The sequence below is a fragment of the Gadus morhua genome, chromosome 11, assembly GCF_902167405.1.
Source record: "Gadus morhua chromosome 11, gadMor3.0, whole genome shotgun sequence".
Lineage (NCBI taxonomy): Eukaryota > Metazoa > Chordata > Actinopteri > Gadiformes > Gadidae > Gadus > Gadus morhua.
The window spans coordinates 14183732-14195731 of NC_044058.1; the positions used below are offsets into that span (position 1 = coordinate 14183732).

At 47.7% G+C, this 12000-nt stretch overlaps 1 protein-coding gene across 8 annotated transcripts in view; it reads right to left on the reverse strand.

The window, feature by feature from the left end:
• vps13b (vacuolar protein sorting 13 homolog B) overlaps positions 1 to 12000 on the reverse strand; it is a 331160-nt gene that overhangs the window by 236355 nt on the left and 82805 nt on the right. Inside the window, exon 20 of one of the 8 annotated variants that reach the window (XM_030370008.1) lies at positions 11729 to 11881. The exons of the other annotated variants lie outside the window; for them this stretch is intronic. Within the exon in view, the coding sequence (XP_030225868.1) occupies positions 11847 to 11881 (35 nt within the window). The 3' untranslated portion in view covers positions 11729 to 11846. Of the gene's footprint in view, positions 1 to 11728; positions 11882 to 12000 lie in introns of those variants that run through there. 8 annotated transcript variants of the gene reach the window in all.

Here is a 12000-nt window from a genome sequence, read left to right on the forward strand (position 1 = left end):
CGTGAGGTGAGGAGGAGGTATATGAAGAAATTGAATTTACACATAGTGTGGGGTGAGAGTGTTTTATTTCTGGTTTCGCGTATGCATCTGCGTGATTTGTCCACATGTGTATCTTTTCAGAAACAGATGTTTGTGTGCATTCATTCAAGCATGCGTGTGTGCATGTGTATGTATGTGCGTGTTCAACCATATGCATATATTTTCATTGATGCAATGAACAAAGAGCACTGAGCAAAATATGACACTGGTAGTCTGGGAAAGAGAACTGTTGAATAAAATAAAATAAAGAAAAACACAAAAATAAAACCATAAATAAGCAGCAAGGAAAACATGACATTGTTGAAGGGTGGAGAAAAACACGTCCTCCATCTCAAGTCCAGTTCATGCCTTTGGAATTCAATGAAAAGATGAGCGAAACAATTTGAACTTCCGTGGCCAAACATTTCAGAAGTTAAGCAACGCAAGTTAAGATTACGCAAATAGACAAATTCGTCACAACTTTGCCTACTCTGCCATCTCACTGCAGTACGGTGCGACAATCAAGTGGTACATCCTAGTCATGGCCGGTCCATGGTTTTGTGGTACAGGGCAAAAAGTCTACACTGCCAATCACAGTGGCGAACCAGCCAGGGTAAGCCTGCTTACACTTAAGTGAGTCCAGGGTGACTCAGGGATCTCTGGATCTCTTGGAAATGACGGCAGGGATGTTCATGTGAGGTCTGAGGAGCGGAGGGGGGGGGGACTCTCATCATGACAAACGAGGCCTTCAGGAACACACAACTGAGGTGAATAACAGAGCTTCTCAAGGGTCATATCCAGGGGATAAATATGTGATTACAGAGAGAGGGACAGAACTCTGAGCCGCCAATTTCAGGTCTGTTAGTAACTCGTCCAATCATGGTGGGGATAATAGTTTATGGTTGTTTTTTGTTTCGGACTAAGGGAGTCAATACCATTTTAACAATAAAAGGGTCAAACAAGGCTTCAACAAAGCACTGACAGACCAGAAATCCCATAGTAGGGCTATTATGGTGCAAGGGTGTACTATCTGCTTCATGTGCTACTGTGCTTCTGCAGAAGAACCATGAAATATGGGACTTGCCAAAAATAACCAGCATGTCTCTTGCATGTGCATGTCTGATTGCTCGCGAGTGTGCAAAGGACACATTGGCAGGGAGAAGGGAGGATTAAAAGTTGTCGCCGCTAGTTTAACGTTCCAGTCACCACAAGTGTGAAGCGCCGCCTCCCCCTCCGCTGTAGTATTCAGCTGATAATTGTGTTGATCACTCTACCGTTGTATTCTCTCGGATCTGTGAGAACTGTCTCTCCCTTCAAGTCTCTCTTATTTTTCTTGTCTCTCTATCCGACTCCTTACAACTCCCTCATACACCCATCCCCTCCAACCACCACCCCCCCTTCTTTAGCTTAATTAACTACAGCTTCATGGACTACTCCAGTAATAATCTCCAAAGCAGTATCAAAGACGTTTCCAAGGACACGCCCCAACACCGCTGCCCTCCTGCTATTCTTCATCTCTGTACGCCCCTCCCCCTCTCCCCCCGATGTCTCATATGTGGGCCGGGTCGGGAGCTTGTTCTCCCCCATGTTTACGTGTCTCCGTACGAAACCGTCTGCCTGGGCCAGCGGTGAGACCCCTGGGAAACAAACCTCTGGATCCAGCCCGTGAGGGAGGTGAGAATAGGATGGGGCCGAGGTGAGGCGGGTGGGTGGGGGGGCGCTTGAAGCTAATGTGTGGCTCCCATCCGCTTTTTCTCACCCCTACTCCCTCTTGGGCTCACCATGTGTTTTCTGATGGTTACTCAAGCGTCTAGCTCTCCATATTGGCTTGGCTACCGGCACAGAACACTGGGCTCGCTCGGCCGGGCGTCCCCGGAACCCGTGTGAACTCCGGTTAGCCTGTGTGGGACTTTGGCCTCCGCCGCATATGAATCAGTAACCCATAATCGGCTAATAAGGAAGAGGCGGTTGGCGGAGGATCTGCCGCTGGAGCTGAGCACGGGCCAGCCTTAATGGAAGATGAAAGAGCGAGCCGTGGCTCACAAGCAAGATGAGTTGGAGAGTCCCCGCAAATTAATATTTTTCCCCGTCAGCAAAGAGTCGGGGAAGAGCAAGAGAATAACCCTTGATCGGCTCCACGCACATCTGCACATCATGAAAATGTGCATCGGAAAAAAACAACATTCAAAGGCGTCAAAAACAGAGTTGAGGCGCGCACATGACGAGTACAGAGGATTCCGTTGGATGTTCCGTTAGCTCATTAATACTTCACCAACGGCTTCCATTTATATTTAACCGAAGCGATTGAAAGCGGCCCGAAGAAACAGCTGCCTAAAATAACAAAGGGAGTTAAGAATTTAATAAAAGCTATCCGTCTATCAGTTGTCCAAGTGGTAGCACTACATATTGTTTATTATGAGCGGAGTGCTGCACAGAAAGGGCTGAGGCAGGCAGTTTAGTATCACACATCACACAGCATTATCCCTAGGCTCCTGCCTCTAGCCCCCTAAACCAAGGCATTATCCCCTCTAATTTGAGTGAATAAAAAATCCCTGATTAGCTGATCTGGGGAAGCCAATTGTTTTGATTGGGCCTGTGATGTTTGATCTGACAGAGTGGAATGTAGCGACCTTTGATCCTTTGACAACATTCAATTAGATAAGGTTAACTAAAGTGACCTGTCCCCTGCTCCTCTATCAGGCGCTGAAGAGAGAATCAACAGCTAGTGTTCAGGTCACTAGGCAGCTAGCATGCCAACTCACAGACTCTCATACAAAGCTTATGTGCCATATACACACACTCACCGAATCTCACACACACACAGGGCTGAAAGCTAAGCCCCGTTTTTCCCTTCCAGTCTCTCTATTACTTTGTCGTGATAGATGAGGAATCTTAAAAGATACAGCTGGCAAAGCAATTGAAGAAGAAACTGCGCAGCTCTCTCCAAAGAGCTTAATTTATAATTACTCACTGTAATAGCTTTGCATTCATTTGGCCACTTGAAACGACAGGGCTGGAGACGTTGGTGTGTTGGTGTGTGTGTGTGTGTGTGTGTGTGTGTGTGTGTGTGTGTGTGTGTGTGTGTGTGTGTGTGTGTGTGTGTGTGTGTGTGTGTGTATAGAGGGGACCCTTGAAAGGTCTTACGTCAGCCACTCCTCTGAGTGTCCTGCTGACAAACATTAAAAATGAATTGCACCTTAGCGGGAAATGAATCAGGGTGCCGTGGGAATTGCATTACACCCGGTAGCTGACAAGCTAGATCACCATATTCCAGCTGTTCGGTAGCCGGGGACAACGCTGCCCCCCCCCTCCCCCCAAAACCCAAGATGAGGAAAAATAAATAAGAGGCAACTAAGGAGCTATGTTAAGCGGTGGAGAGAGAGAGAGAGAGAGAGAGAGAGAGAGAGAGAGAGAGAGAGAGAGAGAGAGAGAGAGAGAGAGAGAGAGAGAGAGAGAGAGAGAGAGAGAGAGAGAGAGAGAGAGAGAGAGAGAGAGAGAGAGAGAGAGAGAGAGAGAGAACCAGAGCCAGAGACACAGAAAGAGAGAGACAGAAAGAGAGAGACAGAGAGAGAAAGGCACCTCTGATGATGGGAAAAGGAAACATCGTGAGAATGTTTTCAGGGCAAAGGATGGGAATCCAATAAAACAGGGGGCAGATTTGTTTAGAAAATAATAACTCATGCTAAGTGAATTCCGCCCCGCTGCTTTTACCGGGAGATAGAAGTTCTGCCGACGGCAGCCTGTTCCCGTTCCCTCTTGGATCTGCAGGGCAGAAATGTCCGCGCTGGGCCCTAAGTGTTGGGGGAACGCTCCCCTCAGCCAGGCGTTGAAGGGCTCATGAAGCAGTGAGAGAGAGCCCCTTAATGAATCTGATGAGGCCTTATTGGCTCTAGTTTCACACAGGGAGAAGGGCTCATTATCTCAACCCTCAGTCTGCCTGACCCCTCCGGGCGAGACCCGCAGACAAGAAGCACCGCTGACCCACACTGACCCCAGTTCACACTCGCGGCCTAACTCTATCTCACACAGATAAACACACACACGCACGCACTTGACAAAGTGCTTAGCGTTGACAGTTTGTTGGAGTCAGTGTGTGTGCCCACTTAAAGTCGCCCAGCTCAGCTGTGTGTTTGGAGAACCTGGTCCACGGCTACAGGGCTGAGCTTTGCTGTCTAACCCCAGATCTACCTGAACCAACAATAACAGTAATGCCCCATTTCCTTTTAGGTCACGCCTCAGTTTGACTCCAACCACTTTTTTTTCCAAATATATACATTGGTTGCCATGAGAACCTTGGTCAAGGGGATGATCAGCCTCAGCACTGGCTTCAGTGCCAGTGTACCGGTGCACCCCAGTCCCTACTCTATCCTCCCAGAGCTGACAGCCCCCCCACCCCCCCCCAGCTGTGGGTCCCCCTTGCCCCCCCAGCCCTCAGCCTCACACCCTGGCTGGGCCTTAAGCACTGTGAGACTGGCCTAAGTAGTCCGACACTTCACAGATGAACAGCTCCGGTAATGGGCCGTGATTGACCAGAAGAGCCGGCAGTAAAGCGGGTTTCCCTTGGGTTTAATCTCCACATTACCTGCTCTGCTTCACATGCATGCACACAAACAAACACACACACACACACACACACACACACACACACACACACACACACACACACACACATCAGGGTGCACACCCATACTAGACCCACATATACACATGCAAGAGGAGGAGGTTCGTGAAAGTGGCCCATTTGTGAAACAGAGCTGTTTAAAATACACTCATATTGCAATGAATGCTTTGCAGCGAATGCAATCCTGTGATCTTCATAAATAGATAAATCCACATCATGCAGAAAAGCTACACAACTCAAACTGCTCCACTCTCCCTGGCCAACGTCCAGCAACAATCAGAGCAGGTAGGCCCGATCCAAGCATCGGCTGCTCTCCAGAAGAGGCCTGCTTGGAGCTGAAGGGAAATAGATTGTCAGCGGGGGGAAAGCCGTCTGTCAGAGGACATGCCGCTTCCTCGACGAGTCTGTCTGTTCAAATCATCACGCGTCAGCGAGCGCAGCTTATTGGGCGCGCGTCCAGAGGGCCAGCGCCGCTGGCGACGGAGCGCAACGCCGTGCGCTCCGACGGGGAACAATGTGGCGTCTGTTGTGGCTCGCTTGGGGGGGGGGGAGCAAGAGAGCGAGGGCTCAAGAGGTGTCATGTGCCTGTCAGTTCCTGAGGTCTCTGCCTTCCACCTGTCACCACACCTGGGGTCAAAGACAAGGTGAAAATGTTGCGCACCGTTTCAAAATCACAGCGGAGTAGAGAGTATACGGGGAGTAGGCGTGGGGGTAGAAGGCGTGTTTGATTCATCTCTCGCTGTGTATACAGAGCATCAGAGCGCACTTCATAGAGTATCTGATCGGGGCTGATTGAAGAACTGTGAACTCCCTTTTGGTACTGCCACTGATTGATTGTCCAATGCACGTGTATTCACCCACACAGACACACATGTAAGATGCTTTAAAGCATACGTACAAACGTACGTACGCACCTACATAGACACACATGCATTATGCATCACGATAAATGTTCCATGTTTGTGATGAAAATGTCGAAAGGCAGTTGTTTCTTCACATAACATTATTGCTTGGGTCAGAACAGGAGCAACCAGACTAGCTACACAAACATGTCCTCAGGTTTTCCCACAAGCATTACACACACACACACGTATATATATATATATATATGTATATATATATACATATATATATATATATGCCTTTTTACTACCATTTCCCTATATCTCCCCATCAGTGGGAAATGGGTGCAGCAGCTTATAGCCATCAAGAGACTGCCTGAGAGCAGACTGTTGATGTTACACTCAGAGGAGTGAGTGAACACATGCTTATAGAGCAGGGAGCAGGAAAAAAACGACAGAAAAAGAGTATGATGGATGGACATATGAAAGTCTGGCAGGCCTTTGAAAACGTGTAATGGAGGAGGCTACCAGGGGAGCACCCGCATTCACACCCTATCTCCCCTATCTCCAGCCTGGCCGAGGGTTATGGTTTCACAGCATGGCAGTGTGGAAGCGTGTGTGTGAGAGTGTTTGAGCGTGTATGTGTATGTGTGCGTGCATGAGCGAGTGTGTGTTTGTGTGTGTGTGTATGGAGTGTGTGTGTGTGTGTGTGTGTGTGTGTGTGTGTGTGTGTGTGTGTGTGTGTGTGTGTGTGTGTGTGTGTGTGTGTGTGTGTGTGTGTGTGTGCGTGTGTGCGTAGGCCAGATCAAAGTGTGCTGCTGCCTCATTCCCACCTGCTCTCATTAGTCTCTGGCTCTATGAGACCCAAGTACTGTAAGATCCCACCTGTCCTAGACTTCCATGGGTGGAACCCTCTCTATCAACACACACACACACACACACACACACACACACACACACACACACACACACACACACACACACACACACACACACACACACACACACACACACACGCGCGCGCGCGAAATGTATCCCTTCACAACACCATAAACATGTTGGTTTGAACACAGTGCATGTGCGACCACAACACTGAGCATCAGGTTACAAGCGTAACACATGTACTCAGCACAGCACTAAGAAATTAAGCAGGATTCCTGTGTGCGCACACTTCAATGAGAGTGAATTTATTGGGAAATGGACAACTTTTTATATATTTAAAAGTAACACTTTCTGACGACTTAACAAAGCAGCTTAACCATGGACATTAATGGTAGCCCCTATACACTGCTCTTATGACCGTCATTAAACTTGGTTAAAATGTCTGGATAAACAAACTTCTCCCCTCTCTGCATCTGTCTTCTAATTCAGCACCGACGAGGGAGTTGGGGCGGAAGAACAGGTTTAAAATCAATTAGGAAACTAAATATGTTTAGTATTAGAGCGGCCGGGACATTCTCTGAGGATTAATTCCATGTAGCTTTCATAATCCCCACCAATATGTTTAAATTAAGATTAAAGATCACTTTTTTTCCCCTATTCCCACAGCTCCCAGGGAATGGTAAAGAGATCAGGACTGGAAGGCCTTTATGGGGAACATCTTTAACATTTGCTCTGCTCTCAGTGCACTTGATTAAATGTAACATTTTCGGATCCCAGAGTTCTGAGAAAAGCATAAATCATTGTCTCACAGCTGCTGGCGTGTCTAGGGAAAACACATGCAAGTCCCCCGCCAACTCTCTCTCTCACTCTCTCCCTCCCCTCTCTCGATTTTAACCTCCCCCCCACACACACACACACACTCCTCTAACCCTCCCCCCTTTTCTGGAATAAAGTCAGTGCTGTGGTGAGGCAGCAGGGAAACACCTGCACATCAACGCCACCCAACTCCCTCTGCCTCTCCTACCGCCCCTCCAGACTTGTCCCCCAACAGGCCTTTCTGGCCTAGCCTCCACGGCACTGGCCAGGCCCTGGGCCCCCTGAGTCCTCCCAATACATCAACCCTGACATAGGCCAGATCTAGGCAGGACGGCCCGCCTGCCAGCCCGTCCGCCCACCAGCCGGCCAGCGACTGTCCTGGGATCAGCGTTATCAAGAGTCTCTGGAGGAGCTGTGGTTATTTATGAGGCGTCTCCCGCCTGCAAAGTGGCCATGGGGTTTCTTGTCCCGGCCAAGGTTAGGTCTGGAGCCTGGGGCTTGGGTAAGCCTCTGATTACATGTGGTGATAGTTTATAGATCCACTACCCAGTGGAACGCTGCAGGAGGCAGGCAGATCGCTGTCTGCCTGCTTGCTTGACTGACTCCCCTTCTGCCTGCTTGTCTGTCTGTATGCCTGCTTGTCTGTCTGCCAGCCTGCCTGTCTGTAGCGCTGCCTCTTTTTATGTTTTCCACTGCTACTGTTCTTACTCAATCCTTAAACCTATCACCTGGTTCTTATTGCCTTTAATCCATCTATCCATTAATCCCGCCATCATTTATTTTAATTAGCTCATTTATTGGAAGGTCCTTTGCAAATCATGGCATTGATCCTCTATGGCTTCCACCATAAGGCACCATCATGAATTCTGTTTTTGATTTGGCTCAAGAGCTGAAGACAAAAAAAGAGAACTGAAGTTCAGGGAAATATAAAAGCTTGAATGTTAAAGTCACAGTGTGTAAGATTGATTCCCTCCCAGATGGTAGGTGGGAGAGTTTCAAAATTAAAAAAACTCATCTTCTCTGACTGGCTGTGCAACTGGGTGACGCAAACTAGCGCAGCCCGACTGGCTGGGTGGTGTGAGTGGGAGGGGTTATGAGAGTGTCTGTAGGTAGATTATTGTAAACAAAGAGAGGTATGAGCTGGCCAGCATTTAAAGGACGCTATTTTATTGATAATTTTATTGAAATTACTATCTATCAGCATTGGCTAGATACTTCCAGGTTATTTCAAACTACGAGCTGGTTGAAATGTCAGACATTGCGACTTTAACTCAATTTGAGTTTTCGCCACTTCATTGCCACTTGATGGTGCGAGGGGGTAATGTTTCAACTATGAAATTATTCTAAAACATCTAGGCCCATCAAAGGAGGCCATTTCAAAGCATTCACTCTTATTTCTTCCACACGTGCCTTTAATTGTGTTTAATATATTAGAATGGTTCCAACCTCAGTTGGAACCATTTAAGCAAACCCCAGTCAAGCGAAGACAGATTAGGTATAAAATCAGCGAAGTCACTGCAAGTTTGGCGGCCAGCAGTCCCTCCTCTGACACCAGCGTCCTTTTCTAACTTATCTAGAATTTATTCCAGATCAGTAAACATTTAGAGCAAAATAAAAAGGTGGATCCTCTTCCAAAAATGTCACTCTGCACACAGAAAGCTACTGTACACGTGGGTGAGAGATGGAGAGAGGGTGAGTGAAAGCGAGATTGCTTAAGAATGAAATAAAAGAAAGTGAGAGAGTTAAGGAGGAGAAATAACCAATATTGGAATGTGTCCAAAATTTCAAAAGGTGAAAGTCCCAAAGTTTGAGCTATGGTTATTTCAAAGCAATTATATTGAATAATTACATAGCAATCACATTTGGACATTGTGCATAAAAAATGAATGTCCGAGGGCCAACAGTTTGTGATCATTGTGACATTTCTGAATTACTGCAGCTCTCGGCTCTGGCATCAAACACATTTTATTCCTCCCATGTGGCCCTGTTGATTCCATTTAGCGCAACCGGGAATCTTGCTAAAAAAATATATTCAGAACTACTTTTGTTTTTGTGTTTATGGGGAAAAACAGCCAAAACAGGCAACATTACAACATAGCAGACCATGACCCACCAAATAGGAAATTGGGAAGTGGGGATCCAGAACGTTTCACATCCTCTCAGACGTGAGACAAACCAGAGATAACTGGGCCAGAGGTGAAACCCCGATGACCTTTCTTCCATCTCCCAATACTATGTTGTATTACACACACCTGAATATACACTTCAAGCACAACATGGCGGCTATGCTCCACAGCATTTACGCGCAACATATACACACACACACACATACACGCACACACAAAGATGCATGCACATACAAATAAAGTCCCTTTCAGTAGCCTCAAACAGAATGCCACTAAACTTTCGTATCCGTGCATTGAATAGATGTTAAGCATGGAAAATAGGGTGGGGGCACATTCCAACTTGCGTTGCATCCCTGCAAAAACCAGAAGCCAGCCGTTCAAAGTAAAAGGGAATATAAAAGCTGATTGTGGCTCATTATATCTTAATGTCTTCAGCATGTCTATGGTGTAAGGAGGGAGCTCTGCCTTCCCTGCACTCCGCGCTCTACGCATAACGATCACGGTTGTGGAACGCGCTAAATGGAATCAACAGGGCCACATGGGAGGAATAAAATGTGTTTGATGCCGGAGCCAAGGGCTGCAGCGATTCAGAAATGTCACAATGATCACAAACTGTTGGCCCTCTGAGCCAACCCCCTGGGAGCCCCGGGCGGGGCCCTTGTCGGGGTGCTGCCTCTCTCCACCTTTCATCTCACCCTGAACGAGGCGTTGCATCCATCATTCCATTAACGCCACGCTAACAGGCCCTCACTGACCCTCTGGGTGACTGGGGGGCGGGGACACAGCCACTGCTGTGTGGCTTTGATATGAGTCTGACCCCTACACAAGGCACTCACAACACACACACACACACACACGCGCGCGCGCACATACACACACAGTTATATCCGAACTAACACCTTGGCGTGAGCATAGACACATGCAGGCACACATAACCAGCTCCTCAATCAGCAGACCACTTGGCGCAAACGCTGGCACTTTTTAAAGTGTAGTGTGTGTAGATAAGCTATGGAGATACCCCCTTTAAACAAATCATTTCTTACAGCTAGCCTGCAGTAGGGCCCAAAAAGAGATCGAGACCTTACAGCATTACGGTAGGGCAATCCATTGTGTGTGTGTGCGTTTGCGTGTCTGTGTATACGTGCACGGGTACTCTGCCGTCGCTACCTCATAAGAAGCAGTAACATGGACGAGCAGGGGACGCAGAAAAGAAAAAGGATGAGGATCAAACAGGATCAAAAGCACAAGGATGAAAAAGGATGGGAAAAAAAACAGAATAAAGGGAAGAGGAATACAAGGCACAGAAGAGATGAAATGGCACGAAGGCTATTAAAAACAGAGGCAGGCCGGAGGAGAGAAGAGACAGAGTGGCGTGGGGCGGCGATGAGAAGGAGAGCAGGCCTCCGCTGCACCACATCTGCTGGAGATATACTCAGTGCTTCTGGGAGTCATCCACCCATACAGCTCCTTCGTATCCCTCTGAACGTCCACACACACACGCTCATGCACGCATGCATACGCAGACACACATGTCCATCTTGATTCTCTGGATTGTGTTCAAAATCGTTTTTTAATATTCCAAAAAAAATATTTTATGAGCCATTGCTTTGCTGAAATAATGGGAGCACTAAATCAAGGTAATAGTCTGAGACTACGTACTAAGCATTTACCAGGGGTTCCTCAAAACATCCATCGATGCTGACACCCTGGATTAAGGGAGACCGCTCAGCGTCAGATTTTTTTTATTTATTAATATATATATTTTTAATGTATTTATGTTAAAATATCGCAGAGACCACAACGCTCATTGTTCTGTTTTCCGTCCACTCGACAGCCATTGACGGAGACATATCCAGCAATGATTGAGTTTCTGGTAAGGGGTGACCACTCAGATCCAGTCGTCACAAAGCATTGCTTATCTTCTTAGCGTGTTCCTACTTAGCGTGCAGCTCGCGTCCTATCCCTTCGCACTCCGTCTCCGTCTCAGCCCTGATGCTTTTCAAGGTTTGTTGGCTGACGTGATACTAAGCCAAGCTTTTCGCGTTAAGGTCAGGGCTGCACACTGAATTTCCACAGGTCCATATTAAACGTGATGTACAGTGGTGTCGGTGGAGCTAACTCTGAAGACTAATACTGGAGGCCTATTGGTTTACAGTGCTCTCCCATGTATTCCTGCATGCAATGAAACCTGGGGTTGAGGTTGGGGGTGCAGGGTGGAAGATGTTGGCCTCAGGCTACTGGGATTACATCCCACAGTGCACTTTGAGGAGGCTCACTTTTCAAGCTGTTTTTTTTTTTGTACAGCTGTCAGCGAGCTTGGGGTTGGGTGTGGGGGGGGGGGGATCAATCTTGCTGTCAAATTCTCTAATCAGAGAAGTCTCTGGGGGGGGGGGGGGGGGGGGGTCCACCAGGGGAGGCCAGCAATGACCACATCATTGTATCTGTGGCCTGAAGAGCTTATAGGAGAGGAGCACCGCGGGTGAGCACAAAGCTGGATTAAGACAGAGGATACGTTGGTCTTCATGAGGCCAGGACACTATATCAATCCAGAGCTTCAGAGATCGTCCACATTTCTTCTGAAAAAAAACAACATCTGTGACATTGAATGGAATTCATCGTTTGTATACACAGAACTCCTGCAGCACAAGAGGCAGCCGCTACTGCCAGGACGGGGATCTGTGTCCCAGGGACATGA